Raw genomic sequence first — 15,940 nt, 5'->3', positions numbered from 1 at the left:
CCTAGATTATGCGGGCAGGGTTATACATTCAACTCCGCAATGAACTCCAACAACTCAATCAGACTAGGCATTGCCACATAAAACTAGGAGCTAAACTGGACAACAAGGCTAGTTGCCATAAAATAGATATTTCTGTATACAGTGTTGACCATTGATAACAGATCTTATTCATCTGAAAAAGGAAAGGACTTCCATTTATATAGCGCCTTTCATGACCTCAGGACACCCAAAAGTGCTTCACAGCCAATTAAGTACTTTTAAAAGTTCAGGGCTATGGGGAAAGAGCAGGGGAGTGGGACTAATTGGATCGCTCTTTCAAAGAGCCGGCACAGGCATGATGGGCTGAATGGCTTCCTTCTGTGCTGTATTATTCTATGATTCTATGATTTAAAGCACATTCACTGTTGTGGGGATGCGCAGCAGCCAATTATGAGGTACACAGCAATGAGATAAATTGGCTCGAGTGGGGCATGGACTGGTTGGTCTACGTTCTGTGTAATTCTATGTAAATTACTATAATAATTTAATTTTGGTGGTGTTGGTTGAGAAGTTGGCTAGGACACCAGGAGAGCTCACCTGTTCTTCGAATATGCCATGGGATCTTTTATGTCCTCCTGAGAGGGTAGATGGGACCTCCTATTAATGTAGCTTCTGAAAAACGGCACCTCTGACAGTGCATCATTCCTTCAGTACTGCAATAAAGCGTGATCCTACATTATGTGCTCAAGTCTCAGGAGTGGGGCTTGAACCCACAAGCATGCTGCCATTGAGCCAAGACTGCATCATAACTGCAGCTCTTTATTTGACTGCAAACAACAGTGCTTCTTGTTGTTTCATGCCACATTCTTTCAATTACTACACTTGGGAAGAGCAGTTTTGGCCTCTGGGTTCAAGTTCCACTGCAGGGCTTGAAGGCATAATCATCTAGGCTGACACTTAAGTGCAGTACTGAGGAACTGCTGCACTGTCAGAGGTGTGCCATCCTTTGGATGCAAAAATTAAACCAAGGCCTCATCTGCCCTCTCAGGTGGACGTAAAAGATGCCACTATTCCAACAAGAGCAGGGGCATTCTCCCCGGTGTCCTGGCCAATATTTATCCCTCAATCAACATCATTAAAATAAAACAAATTATCTGGTCATTTATTTCATTGCTGCTTGTGGGAGCTTGCTGTGCGCAAATTGACTGCTGAGTTTCCTCACATTACAACAGTGACTGCACTTCGAAAAGTACTTCATTGGCTGTAATGCACTTTGGGATGTTCTGAGGTCATGAAAGGTGCTATAGAAATGCAAGTCCTTTGGACTAATTGGTATGTTCAGCATGGTAATTTCAAAAACAATGAAAGTCTGTTGAGAGTTAGACTGGGTGTGCCTGGAATTACCTGATAACATAATTTATGTATTCAGGTGTCAATATGAACATCATAAAACATGGAACAAGGAAAAATATTTGATACATCAAGCCTGTTCCTTCCACAGTCTGAGTACAAGCTACCCTATGATGGACGATACCCTTCTTATTTCATCTCCTGGAAGATAGTCCTGCAAGATTTCCCTCTGACCCTCAAAGATAATGAAACCAAAGACATCACCCCTCTGATGTGACACCTTGGCTCAGCTGAATCAGAGGTTTGTGGAATAGCCCTATTCAAGATTTTAGCATAGGCTCTGAACAGTGCAGTACTGAGCGAGTGCTGCCATGTTGGAATCAGGGTCCTTTAGATGATGCATTAAACTAAAGTCCCCGGGTTTTAATGGTTCAGGTGGACGTTAATGATCTCATGGCATTATTTGATGAAGTTCTCCAATTTTCCTGGTCAACATTCCTCCCTCAACCAACACCTCCAAAAAGAGATTACGTGCTTGTTCACCTCAGTGGTATTTATGGATTGCTGTCAACATATTTGCCTACATAACAACAGTCTCTGCAGTTGAAAGGAATATTATTGTGTCTAAGACAAAAACATGGTACATCTTGAAGTGAAAAGCTGAATCTTAGACCAGGCAACCATGATCGCTGTTTGATCTGTGGCCTTTTAGTTTTAGCAGCAGTAATCATTTTTTTCCCATCTACTCATTCTTGCAAGGTGCCACAAGAAGACACAATAATGGAAACAGATCAAGAACCTTCTGGAGAGACGGGTCTATCTGTCATAGAGACTAGTCTATCTGTCATAGAGACTAGTCTATCTGTCATAGAGACTAGTCTATCTGTCATAGAGACTGGACGTTCTGTTGTGCAAACTATCGCAATAGAGTCAAATTGGAATGAAGATAGTCAAGGGAATGTGAGTATGCTGATTCAAAGAGCTTGCATCCTTTTCTTAGCCACCTACTCCACCTGATGTCCTTGTGTTGATGATTCTCTGTTCTGCTGCTGTCTCTCTTTCTCTTTGTTGCATCTCTCCTTTAACATTTTTTTCTTCTCTGTCTGTGTTTTTACTTTCCTTTCGATGAGGGGTGGTGAGTGGTTTGGGGTGGGGTGGCGAGAAAGGAGCCACCGACGGCTGCAGGCTGCATTTGGGGTGGGGGTTGCAAGGAAAATGTGGATCTCAGTGGCTCCGTTCATCCCCTTCCCAATGCTTCCTCTACCTCATCGTTCCAATTACATTCCCTACCCTTTCACCTTCCCATGACCCATTCCCCTTTCTACCATCCCCTCACCTCCATCGCTACCTCTTCCTCTTCAAAAGACCCACTTAACCCCTGTATGCTCTCCTTGCTGCTTGCTCCACTGTCACACACCTTACCTTTAACTCTCTATCGACTCTCCCCAATACAGTCAGCTCCCCCCCGCAAGCCAGAAGCTGTCTCACCCTCAATCAGTTTCTCTCCTCTCCTCCCCCTCCTACCCTTCCTTCCTCTCTGTTTACCTCAAAGAGGTTTCATTTGTTTTCAAAATCCAACAAAAAAAAAGATATACAGTATCCTCCTGTCTCATTGGTGTTAGAAATTAGAATCTCTCTCCTCACAGGTGTACATGATTACAATTGACCTTTTCCAAATTCAACAAACCTCAGGCAGATAATCAGTTGGCTTCAACATTCAACTGCTTTTTTGAAAATTAAAGTAACATTAAATGTAGAAAGACACACACACACTCTCTTACCTCCTTTTCTCTGACCATATAACAGTCTCTCTCTCTCACATCTCTCTCTGACCAGAACCCTGTCATTTTTATCTCTCTCTCAGGCTGACATACACACACAGCCTCTCTGCTATTTTTTTTTACTCAATATAAATTTTACCCCCATAAAGCTTTTGAAATTTGTCCTCTTGTTTTTCAAACTTATTTGAAGAAAAGCTATGAGGCAGAAAGTGCTAGAAGGTAAAGAAAAATATCCCACCAGTACAACTGACTGAATGCATCCTGAGAAAGTAGGTACACTTTACATGCTTAGAATGCACAATCCGACTCCAGCTCCCAGTGACAGGTTTTGGGCAAAAATATCAAGTCCAAGCCCAGGTTTTTGGAGATGCTGAGGCCTTCAAATAGAAATTTTAATAAAAGCATTAAAAGATCTAAAAAGAGAAGCCAGTCAGAAGGTCACGGGTTCAAGCCCCACTCCAGAGACTTGAGCACATAATCGAGGCTGACACTTCAGTGCAGTGCTGTGGGAGTGCTGCACTGTTAAAGGTGTCATCTTTCGGATGACCCCTCAGGTGGATGTAAAAGATCCCATCGGACTATTTAAAGAAGCCCAGGGGGTTCCCCCGGTGTCCTGACCAATTATTATCCCTCAGCCAACACACACAAACAGATTATCTGGTCATTTGTGTCATTGCTCTCCGTGAGATCTTGCTGTGGGCAAATAGGCTGCGGTGTTTGCCCAGACAACAGCAGTGACTACACTTTGAAAATACAACATTGGCTGTGAAGTGCTTTGCAATGCCCTGAGAATGTGGAAGGTGCGATATAAGTGCAGGTTCATTCATTTGTTTTTCTTTCTATCTTTCTTTGCATTTAATCATGTTATTGTGAAATATGTAATTTTTTGAATTTTTACTTTGGTTAAACCCTTATTTTTGAATTCTGAAATTTCAGTCACTGAGAAAAAATGTCAGTTGGGAAAACATATTCAGAGAATATTTTAAAACAAATGGATATGCAGTGGCCAGATTGCCAAATCATTGGTGATATACCATAACTATAAAACGGCAGCTATTGTCACACCATTCATATTGAAAATTCCTATCACAATGCCACCTGCAGTGCAATGAAACACGGAATTTAATATATACGGTGTCAGCTGTGGCTCAGTGGGTAGCCCTCTCACGTCTGAGTCAGATGGTTGTGGGTTCAAGTCCCACTCCAGGGATTTGAGCACAAAAATCTAGGCTGGCCCTCCAGTGCAGTGCTGAGGGAGTGCTGCACTGTCGGAGGGGCTGTCTTTCAAATGAGACGTTAAACCGAGGCCCCGTCTGCTCTCTCAGGTGGACGTAAAAGATCCCATGGCACTATTTCGAAGAAGAGCAGGGGAGTTATCCCTGGTGTCCTGGCCAATATTTATCCCTCAATCAACATAACGAAAATAGATGATCTGGTCATTATCACATTACAGTTTGTGGGAGCTTGCTGTGCGCAGATTGGTTGCCGCGTTTCCTACATTACAACAGTGACTACACTCCTTGTGCTTCATTGGCTGTGAAACGCTTTGAGATGTCCGATGGTCGTGAAAAGCGCTATAGAAATGCAAGCCTTTCTTTCTATATAATAGATTGTTTATTTCAGCAACACAGTGTGTCAGTTCAAAACATTAAAAAATGCTTGGCCTAAGAAAATACACATTTCCCTTCTTCTGCTGGCAATCTTAATTGTTAAAATTAAGTAATTACTTTGAGATTCTCATTTGTTCTTTAATAAGTTACTTCAATGCACTTATTATGAAGCCAGTGATTGGCATTTTAACTAAAGTGTTTTTTCTATTGCTGCTTATTCAGACAATCATCAAATTGTCTGGTTTCCCCATAGCAGCCATTTTACTACCGACGCCCATGCCAAATGGAGTTGAAACACAATGAGGAAATTGTTCTGTTTGTTACACTATCCGTTCTTCTCTCCATTTCATGGCTTCGTTTGAAGATTAGCAGGGAATTTTCGCCGGGCCCTCGCCAATATTTCTCTCTCAACTAATGTCACCAAAAACAGATTATCTGCTCATTCGTTCATGGGCTGTCTGTGAGATCTTGCTGTGTGCAAAATTGGCTGATACATTTGCCTACAGACTGCACTTCAAAAAGTGTATGTGGAGCATTTTAGGGCATTAAGGAGATGATCGCGCTCTACATCATTATGAGTTCTTTTTTACCAGTTCATTGACTAGTGACCATAAATATAAGATGGTCACTAATAAATCCAATAGGGAATTCAGGAGAAACTTCTTTACCCACAGAGTGTGGTTAGAATGTGGAACTCGCTACCACAAGGAGCAGTTGAGACGAATAGCATAGATGCATTTATAGAATCATAGAAAGTTACAGCACGGAAGGAGGCCATTTCGGCCCATTGTGTCCGCGCCGGCCAACAAAGAGCTATCCAGCCTAATCCCACTTCTCAGCTCTTGGTCCGTTGCCCTGCAGGTTACAGCATCCTAAGTGCACATCCAAGTACTTTTTAAATGTGGTGAGGGTCTCTGCCTCTACCACCCTTTCAGGCAGTGAGTTCCAGACCCCCATAACCCTCTGGGTGAAGAAACTTCTCCTGAAATCCCCTCCAAACCTTCCATCAACTACTTTAAATCTGTGGTTTTTGAACCCTCTGCTAATTGAAATAGGTCCCCTCCATCCACTCTACCCAGGTCCCTCATAATTTTATACACCTCAATAAGATCTCCCCTCAGCCTCCTCTGTTCCAAGGAAAACAAACCCAGCCCATCCATTCGTTCCCCCATAGCCAAGTTCTTTGGCAACATCCTTGTAAATCTAAGGGGAAGCTAGATAAACACATGAGGGAGAAATGAATAGGATATGGTTAGATGAAGAGGGATGGGAGGAGGCTCGTGTGGAGCATACAGACCAGTTGGGCCGAATGACCTGTTTCTGTGCTATAAATTCGATGTAATTCTATGTAATTGTTGCTTACCCAACATATTACAGCACTCTCTTCTCATTTATTTAGGCCGATTGCATTGTCATTTATGTTTCTCTTTAAGAGTTATAGTAAATGATGTCACCATAAGGTGCATTTATGCTTCTCCTCTCACCACATTGTTTCAGGAGAGTGACCTCTGTGTGCCACTTTGCTGCCTTTACATTTGGACAGTGAAGCCAGTGCCTATAGGTGCCCTGGGCTCCACTTTTATACGGAGACATAGAAAGAGCAAACACATTGGGCTGAAACCGGGTCCCTTGCCCTCACAGAAGAATCGTAGGCACATATTTATGTGAGTCTACAATGCCTCCGTTCCTAGAACTGGGGCTTGTCTATGCTGTGAAGTGCAGCCAATGGAGTGTGATGTCTGTAATCAGTTTAAAAGTACCCATAAACTTCTTCTGAGGTTACGGATACCACTCAATGAAGCATAGGCGATCTTCGGCAGAATTAGTTGCTTTTATAGTGCATAAAAATTGATGAAGATCTTTCGAAAGGCCTGATATATTTTGTCAATCAAGTAACTAAACCATTATGGTGGAGTGGAGGGAAGATTATTGTAACTGGAACGAGAGAAAGAAAAGAAAGACTTGCATTTATATAGCACCTTTCATGACCACCAGACATCTCAAAGCACTTTACAGCCAATGAAGTACTATTTGAAGTGGAGTCACTGTTGTAATGTAGGAAACGCAGCAGCCAATTTGTGCACAGCAAGGTCCCATAAACAGCAATGTGATAATGACCAGATCATCTGTTTTTGTTATGTTGGTTGAGGGATAAATATTGGCCAGGATACCGGGGATAACTCCCCTGCTCTTCTTCGAAATAGTGCCATGGGATCTTTTACATTCACCTGAGAGAGCAGGCGGGGCCTCGGTTTAACGTCTCATCCAAAAAACGGCACCTCCAACAGTGCAGCGCTCCCTCAGCGCTGTACTGGAGTGTCAGCTTAGCTTTAATGTGCTTAAGTTCCTGGAGTGGGACTTGAACCCACAACCTGATTCAGAGGCGAGGGTGCTGCCCACTGAGCCACAGCTGACACTGTCAGAGAGGTCCCTATTTGCATCACATTATCTAGTCTTCTTCAATGTGCAAAGGGACTCAGGAAGGAAAGGAAGTGAGGCCAGCAAAGATTCTACCTGAAAAATGTTATTTGCGTGAATGAGTTTTGTTCTCATCAGGGTGAAGGATGTTAGTCCAGAAGAGTGGAACATTTTTTTTCACCTTTTCCCGTTCGGTGTCAGGATCAAGCATGCCCAGATCAAGTATCGAGTCACCAGCTTCAGAGTGAAGCTCCATCTGCTCCAACAACATGGCTTGGCTCCAGCTTGTGAAGTCCTCAGATCCTTTCAGAAAGTGTGATTTTATTATTTTCCTTTATGAGCTCTCCGATTGAAGTTCACAATTTTGCCAAACGACGGGCAGTTTTAAAGTGTGAGTCCACGCTCACTAGAAACTGGGTTGACTCTGACCAAAGAGATTTTACGTAGCGCTGTTTATAAGTAGCAGAGAGAGGAGACTTTCATCTCGTGAATCTGGATTAGATTCAAACCGAAGTCTTGGTGATGAAAGGACAGTGTGCTGATGCACTGCACTAGTCAGTGCTTTCATACCTATTCTTATCATCTAAAAGGATTTATGCACAAAAGCATATATATAGCACCAGAATGTCACATCCATTGAAGCACTTTTGAAGTGTAGTTACTCTTGCATTGTAGGAAACGCAGCAGCCAATTTGCGCACACCAAGGTCCCACAAACAGCAATGAAATAAATGACCAGATAATCTATTTTTTACGTGTTAGTTACATAGAATTACATTGAATTTACAGCACAGAAACAGGCCATTCGGCCCAACTGGTCTATGTTTGTGTTTATGCTCCATATGACATTTCTCCTGCTCTACTTCATCTAACACTATCAGCATATTTTTCTATTGTTTTCTCTCTCATGCACTTATCTAGTTTCCCCTCAAATGCATCTTACATTTATGACTCTTAGTTTTGGACTTCCCTACAAGTGGAAACATAGTTGAGGGATAATGTTGGCCAGGACATCAGGTGAACCCCCCATCTCTTCTTCAAATAGTGCCGTGGGATCTTTTACGTCCACCTGAGAGGGCAGACGGGGCCTCGGATTAACGTCTCATCTGAAAGACGGCCCCTCCGACAGTGCAGCTCTCCCTCAGTACTGCACTGGGAGTGTCAAACTAGATTTTGTGCTCAAGTCTCTAGAGTCAGGCTTGAGCTCACAACCTTCTGACTCAGAGGCAAGGGTGCTATCATGGAGCTAAGGCTCACATTGTGGCAGAGCCACCAAGGGACTCGTATATGTATGTACATAATTGCCTTTAACAGAGTGAATCGGTACCTGTATTTGTTTGCTGTATGTAAATAACGCCGTCCCTTTACGATGTAGACCGAACGCGATGACGTCATCACGCAGGTCAAGTGACGTTCCCAACGGCGGGAAACGTGATGATGTCATGACGTCAGCGGGGAAGCTTCCAGAATCAGTCCTCGTGGAGTCAGTCTTAAGCAAACACCTGTTGTTTAGTTCTCTTGCGTTTTAACTGTTACTTCCATCAGTTTGTATTAAACATCGTTTAATTACCAGAGTTGCCTGGTCTCAGTATTTCAGATAGGAATTTGGCAATTCCTACAGTGGTGACCCCGAATCTTCGCGGACGATCTTCGCGGAGGAAGCGAGACGCAGTGACACGATGGATGCGAACGCAGTGGCTTTGAAGCTCCCTTGGTTTTGGGAACAACAGGCGGCCTCCTGGTTTGTGCAAGCGGAGGCTCAGTTCGAGCTTCGGAATATCGTGGTGGATCAGATCCGGTATCTCTACGTGGTCTCTGCACTCGACAGCTCCACGGCTTCGAGGATCATCAACCTGCTGGAAAACCCCCCGGCCGACAGCAAGTATGATACCCTTAAGGCGTGGCTACTTCAGGTTTTCGGCCTCACGAAGGCAGAGCATGCACGACGATTGCTCACGCTGCCCGGGCTAGGCGACTCCAAGCCGTCGGAGTTAATGAGCCAGATGCTCACACTCCTCGGGTCCGAACCGCAACGTTTCCTCTTTCGGGAGGTGTTCCTGAGCCAGTTGCCCGAGCAGGTACAGGCGGCCCTCACACGGTCGGAAACCGTGGATTGTGTGGCGCTTGCGGATGAAGCTGATACTATTTACGCGGTCATACAGCAACACTGCGCCGCCTCGAGGCATCCTTCCCCACGGGACCCCGCCCCGACGCCTCCACCATCCGCCTTGTGTTATTACCACGCCCGTTTCGGCGCGAAGGCCAGATGCTGCCGCCCGCCCTGCGGTTTCACGCCCAAGGCAACCAAAAAATACCAGCATCAGCTGCGCGAAAGGAAGACCGAACCTGCAGTATGACCCACGGCTGCGATGGCGATTGGCAGCTCCGGGAAGTTACTCTATATCACCGATTCCATCTCGGGCTGGCGATTTTTGTGCGACACGGGGGCGCAGTGCAGCATTCTTCCCACATCGGTCCTCGACATCCGGGCTGGGAGGCGCGGGCTTCCCCTCCAAGCCGCCAACGGCAGTGCTATTCGTACATTCGGGAGTCAGCGGATCAAGGTGTGTTTCGGCGGGCAACACTTCCAATGGGAGTTCATCACCGCCAAAATTTCGCAAGCGATCCTCGGCACGGACTTTTTATGCGCCAACGGCTTGTTGGTAGATTTAAAAAATCGTCGACTGATCAACGCCGCCACTTACAACTCCATTCCGTGCGTTTGAGGTTCAGTCGCATCGCACGCGGTCTCCTGCGCCTTGCCAGAGCTCAACGAATTCACCCGCCTTCTTGGCGAGTTCCCGGAGCTAACCAGGCCCACCTTCTCTGCAACGTCCGCCAAGCATGGTGTGGAGCACCATATTACAACGACCGGCTCCCCAGTCTACGCACGGGCTCGGTGACTAGAAGCCAGCAAACACGTGGCTGCCAAGGCGGAGTTCGTCGCAATGGAGCGGTTGGGGATTATTCGCCGGTCGAATAGTCCCTGGTCTTCGCCGCTCCATATTGTCCCTAAACCCGGCAGCGGCTGGCGGCCCTGCGGTGACTACCGGCGCCTTAACGAATTCACGACCCCCGATTGGTACCCCATACCGCACATACAGGATTTCTCCGCACATTTGGCAGGAACTTCGATCTTTCCCAAGGTCGACCTTGTTCGTGGGTACCATCAAGTGCCTGTACACCCCCAGAACGTCCAAAAGATGGCGGTCATTACCCCCTTCGGCCTATTTGAGTTCCTTCGAATGCCTTTTGGGCTCAAAAATGCGGCACAGGCGTTTCAGCGCCTAATGGATTCGGTGCTGCGGGATCTTAAGTTTTTATTCGTTTATCTCAATGACATCCTGATTGCCAGTGCCACCAAAGAGGAACACGTCAATCATCTTTCGCCGCCTCCATCAACATGGCCTAATAATCAACCCGGCCAAATGCCAGTTCGGGCTACAGCAGCTGGACTTCTTGGGCCACCGCATCACCGCGGATGGGGCGACGCCACTTCGGTCAAAGGTGGAGGCGATTGCAGCATTTCCGCGGCTGCAGTCCGTCAAAGCCCTCCAGGAGCTCCTGGGTATGGTAAATTTTTATCATCGTTTTATTCCCAGGGCCGCGCAACTTATGCAGCCACTCTATTGAGACCCTCCGAGGAAAGTCGGGAAAGGAACCCCTGGTTTGGACGCCTGAGATGGTTTGTGCCTTCAGGGACACAAAGGCCGCTCTTGCAAATGCCACAATGTTGGCGCACCCACTGCCTGGAGCCACCATCGCTCTGACGACCGACGCGTCGGACTACGCCATAGGAGCCGTGCAGGAGCAGTGGGTCAATGGTACGTGGCAGCCACTGGCGTTTTTTAGTCGCCAACTGCGCAGTAATGAGCGCAAGTACAGCACGTTCGACAGGGAGTTGTTGGCGCTGTTTCTGGCCATCCACCATTTTCGTTTTCTGTTGGAAGGGCGCCACTTCACCACGTTTGTGGACCACAAACCATTGACGTTTGCTATGGCCAAGACTGCCGAACCGTGGTCAGCTAGACAGCAGCGGCAACTCACCTTTATTTCAGAGTTCACCACCGACGTCCAGCACGTGGCCGGCAAGGACACCGTGGTGGCTGATTGCCTCTCGTGGGCGACCGTCCAAGCCGTCCAGCTGGGAATAGATTATTCACACATGGCTGCCGACCAAGCAGCCGACTCGGAAACTCAGGCATTCCGTACCGACTCCTCTTGACTCCAGCCAACGGATGTGCATTTCCACGCGGCGGGCACCTCCTTGCTCTGCGACGTCTCATTGGGGGATCCCCGCCCGATCGTTCCGTTTTCTTGGCGGTGGAAAGTTTTTGACGCCATCCATGGACTTTAACATCCTGGCGTGAGGGCGTCTCAAAAGTTGCTGGCATCCAAATTCGTCTGGAGAGGAATGCGCAGGGACGTCCGCGACTGGGCTAACACCTGCATCGTTTGCCAAAGAGCCAAAGTGCAACGCCATGTCAAAGCCCCCTTGGCCACTTTCGAAGTACCGGAGCGCCGTTTTGACCACGTCAACGTCAACCTCATTGGGCCTCTTCCACCGTCGCACGGGTTCACACACCTCCTATCGTCGACCGCACCACAAGATGGCCGGAGGCAGTCCCTCTGACGTCCACCACCTCCGCGGACATCGCCAGGGCTTTTATTTCCTCATGGGTTGCGCGGTTCGGTGTCCCAACAGATATTTCCTCAGACCGCGGCCCGCAATTCTCGTCTGACCTTTGGAACGCTGTAGCTTTAGGTTTGGGCACCAAGCTCCATCGCACCACGGCCTACCATCCGCACGCAAACGGGTTATGTGAGCGCTTTCATCGGTCGTTGAAGGCGTCATTGAGGGCCACCCTCCAGGGCACCACATGGGCAGATAGGCTGCCTTGGGTTGCGGACAGCACCAAAGGAGGACTTGCAGTCTTCTGCCGCGGAACTTGTGTACGGCCAGCCACTCCGGGTGCCAGGCGAGTTCTTGCCATCACCACGAAGCCGTGGTCCGCAGCCGCCCAACTAGACGCCCACCGGGAAGCAGCCCAGTGTTTCAAGGCAATTCCGACGTCACTTCATGGTTTGCCTGCCTCCCACGTTCCAACGGAGTTGATGCAGGCCAGGTTCATTTTCGTTCGCCATGATGCCCATCGCAGTCCACTCACACCTCTTTATACGGGCCCTTTCCAAGTATTGCAGGCAGGTGCCAAGAGCTTTTTGGTCGACATCGGCGGCAAACCCGACCACATCTCAATTGACCACCTCAAGCCCGCGCACCTGGATCTCGAGCAACCAGTCGAGATTGCACAGCCACCGCGTTGTGGTCGACCACCTGCTGCTACCACGCCTGACCGGATCGTTCCACCGGCCAGCTCCTCAGCTGCCCAGCAATTTCCTCTCCGGGAATATAGGAGTCGTTCGAACAGGCTTGTCCAACCTCCTCTTCGATTGACTTTCGTTGTTAAGGACAATTCTGGGGGGGCGCATGTGGCAGAGCCACCAAGGGACTCTTATATGTATGTACATAATTGCCTTTAACAGAGTGAACCAGTACCTGTATTTGTTTGCTGTATGTAAATAACGCGGCCCCTTTAAGATGTAGACCGAACGCGATGACGTCATCATGCAGGTCACGTGACGTTCCCAACAGCGGGAAATGTGATGACGTCAGCGGGGAAGCTTCCAGAATCAGTCCTCGTGGAGTCAGCCTTAAGCAAACACCTGTTGTTTAGTTCTCTTGCGTTTTAACTGTTCCTTCCACCAGTTTGTATTAAACATCGTTTAATTACCAGAGTTGCCTGGTCTCAGTACTTCAGATAGGAATTTGGCAATTCCTACAACATCAACTGTGTGAGCCAAGAGCATCTGGCCTATGGTAAGTGTGTTTGTAATTCTGCTCAAAGCTGTGATTTGTCATTGCCTCAGACATATCCAAAGCCTCTGACCATTTCCCTTCCAATCACTCTATTTGTGCTGTGGTTGATGCCTCTTCATCCAACTCTTTTGCCATCAACTTAAGGCTTCCTCGGGTCTCTGTTCTCTCTCCTACTTTATTCCTGCTCCATATTAAAGACCTCCATTCATGATCCAATCCAATCCACATTCATCACTGTGTGCCCTCAGTGTCTATAACCTCCATTTCTCTCACAGTATAATGGCTAAATCACGACATCTGGGTCTGCACACCCTTTGGTGGGGCAGTGAACACTTTGGGCTGGATTTTCATTGGGCCGTGGAGGCGGGATTGGAGGCGTGTTGGGGTTTAAAATTCCGAAATCGGGGGTCCTGACCCCGTCCCGCCTCCATGCCAGTTTCAAAGGAGGCGGGTACCCGCCCCGCACTGGGACCCGCCTCCCCGAGGCAGGAAGGGGATTAGTGCCAATTAACTGCCTGTTAACAGGTAGTTAACAGGCAGTTTTTAGCCTAATCCCTATTTTCATTGTTGAAATGTGGGATTCCCGACAGCTCCAAACCACACCAAGTTAGCGAGGCGGGCCGTCGGGGTGAAGGGCTTGGAGGGGTCGAGATGTCCGGTGTTCAGGTGAGTGATGGGTGCATGAGTGCAGAGGTAAGTGTGTTTGGTCTGTGTAAAGTGTTTAAAGAAGTTCTACTAACCTTTACTTACCTTTACAGCCTTCCTTCCTTCAGGTCTTGGGAGTCCCTCATCTCACTGGCCCAGAAAGCAGAATGGCCGCGAGCTGTCAAAGTCTGCAGCCTCTGCTTTCTGTTCTGGGGAGATATCTAAATCATCCTGAGAGGAAGGAATTAACCTGGAGTACAGATTGTCAGTGTTTGACAGCTTCAAACAGCTGTTGAACGCTGATATTTCATCTGTCAAAAGGTCTTGACAGATGAAATTTCAATCTGTGACATCACCTGTTGCCGGGTGGCCCTTAATTGGCCTGCTGAGCCCGCTGGGCAGGCTCAACAAGGTCAATCAAGTCTAAATCGCGTGGGTTGGCCACAACTCGATGGAGGCGGGACTACAACCCCGAAAGTTCTAGTCCCGCCTCCTACCCGCCTCCTCAATGAAAATCCAGCCCCCTCTGTTTCTTTCAATTATGTAGGCCCTAAATAGTTTAATGGATAGTAGCAGAATGTTTAGTAGAGATGTTAACCCATTCATTTGAAACATTCACCTATTACTATCCCACAGCGTAATTTCAGGGTCATGGGGCTAGAAATTGGGGATCACTCCAGGTGGGGCGCTAACTTTGGAAAAGTAGGAAAAGTAGCGCCAGGCACTAATGATTCTCTCCTGATGGGAAATTGAGCTTTAGCGCCCGAGAGGGAAGTGGAGTGTTAAATCAGACTTCCCTTAGAGTGCTAAAGGGAGTGCGAGCGGCAGGGCGCTGAGCAATGTTCCGTGCAGAGCTGCCGGTTTTACAGGCTCCTCCCCTCCCTTAAAGGGACGGGCCAATGCTGCAGTCAGTGAAGGCGAGGGCTGGGAATGGTCGTCCACAGCACCTGCGATACGCACATAGCAGCCCCAAGCACTCTTAAGAGAGAGTGTAGGGGCTGATCAATCGCTGGCTGGGAAAAAAACCCCCAAGTTACAGCACACTGGGGACATTATTAAATTTTGGCCTACCCGACCCGCTCCCAAAGTAGCCGGCCGCGGTGACAACGCTTCCTGCAGCTGCCGTTGTTGACGCCCGGCGATGCTGCAGGGGGGCGGAAACGAATTATACATCCGGGGCGATAATGGGGCGCTACGCACCGGATGACCTCACGATCTCCGGGGCACAGGAGATCGAGGCAGTAAGTTTTAGCGCCTGTGCTAACCCACCATGGAAGTTCGTGGGCGTTGGTAATTTCACCGTGCCCGGACAGTAAGCCCTTAGCGCCATCCTACTGGGTGAGCGTGAGGCCTGTCTGGACGGATGAACGAACGCACGCATGCACGCAGGTAGACAATGACACGCAGACATGCACAATGGAATTTACACTTGAGCGAACGAACGAACGGAGGAATGAATGACTGAATGTTTGAGCGATGATAGTAGGACTGGCGTATACGGGTTCGTTCTTTTCTTGGTTTATTAAATAGTGGCAGTTTGTACTGTAAACATTATTGATTTACCTGTAAAAATTTATTATTGTATTTATATTGTTGACCATAAAGCTGTTTTTGAGGCTTTATTTTTTTTTATTGTGGTCAATGAATGTAATGGATTTACTATGTAATTGATGAGTTGTATGAGTACTGTTGTACTTGAATGTCAATTTTTTTTTTAAAGCCCTTAGCGTCCCGCTATCGCCCCCCGGAGGCGCTAACGGGAGGCGCAAAGGAGGCCAATTTCTCCCCCATAGTTCCTTAATATCGCTCAAGTACCATGAGCAGCTACTATCACTTAGTTTTGATGGTTCCTTGCTTTCATCCTTCTTCCATTGGCATTCTTGACTTCACACTCTCCTCTGACCTACACTAAAACTCCCACATCTTCTCCACTGCTAAAGCTCCCTCCAAGATTTGCTTTATTTTCTCTTTTGTACTAAACACATCTTTTCCCCAAAACCACAGTATTATACCCAAGTCTGTTCAGGACTTGAATTTCCTTTCCACATCAAGGGAGGTAATACCTCTCTTGCACTCCAGGGCAAAATACAAGAAAAAAGCTTGTGGTCTGGTTGGCAATCCTCTTACTTCTAGTCTCCAATCTCTCTACCTCTGTCAGAACCTTTCTTGTCTCCAGTTATTGATAATACTATGGCTAATACTCACCTGAAGCTTGCTCTCCTGCTCCTTCGATGCTGCAAATTTGCCATCTTATACCCTGCTCCAAATCCACAGACCCCC

The 15,940-nt window shown here is 47.5% G+C and overlaps 1 protein-coding gene across 2 annotated transcripts in view; it reads left to right on the top strand.

Moving 5' to 3' along the window:
* The window catches only part of LOC147103342 (uncharacterized), a 55,156-nt gene that overhangs the window by 1,439 nt on the left and 37,777 nt on the right, over positions 1-15,940 (top strand). Inside the window, exon 2 of one of the 2 annotated variants that reach the window (XM_085962825.1) lies at positions 2,089-2,289. The exons of the other annotated variant lie outside the window; for it this stretch is intronic. Coding sequence (XP_085818951.1) covers positions 2,089-2,289 — 201 coding nt within the window. The remainder of the gene's footprint in view (positions 1-2,088; positions 2,290-15,940) is intronic. 2 annotated transcript variants of the gene reach the window in all.

The sequence above is a fragment of the Somniosus microcephalus genome, chromosome 20 (assembly GCF_052327205.1).
Source record: "Somniosus microcephalus isolate GS21.2 chromosome 20, FLI_Smic_1.0, whole genome shotgun sequence".
In the NCBI taxonomy this organism is placed as follows: domain Eukaryota; kingdom Metazoa; phylum Chordata; class Chondrichthyes; order Squaliformes; family Somniosidae; genus Somniosus; species Somniosus microcephalus.
This window is presented reverse-complemented; position numbering and strand designations above follow the sequence as displayed.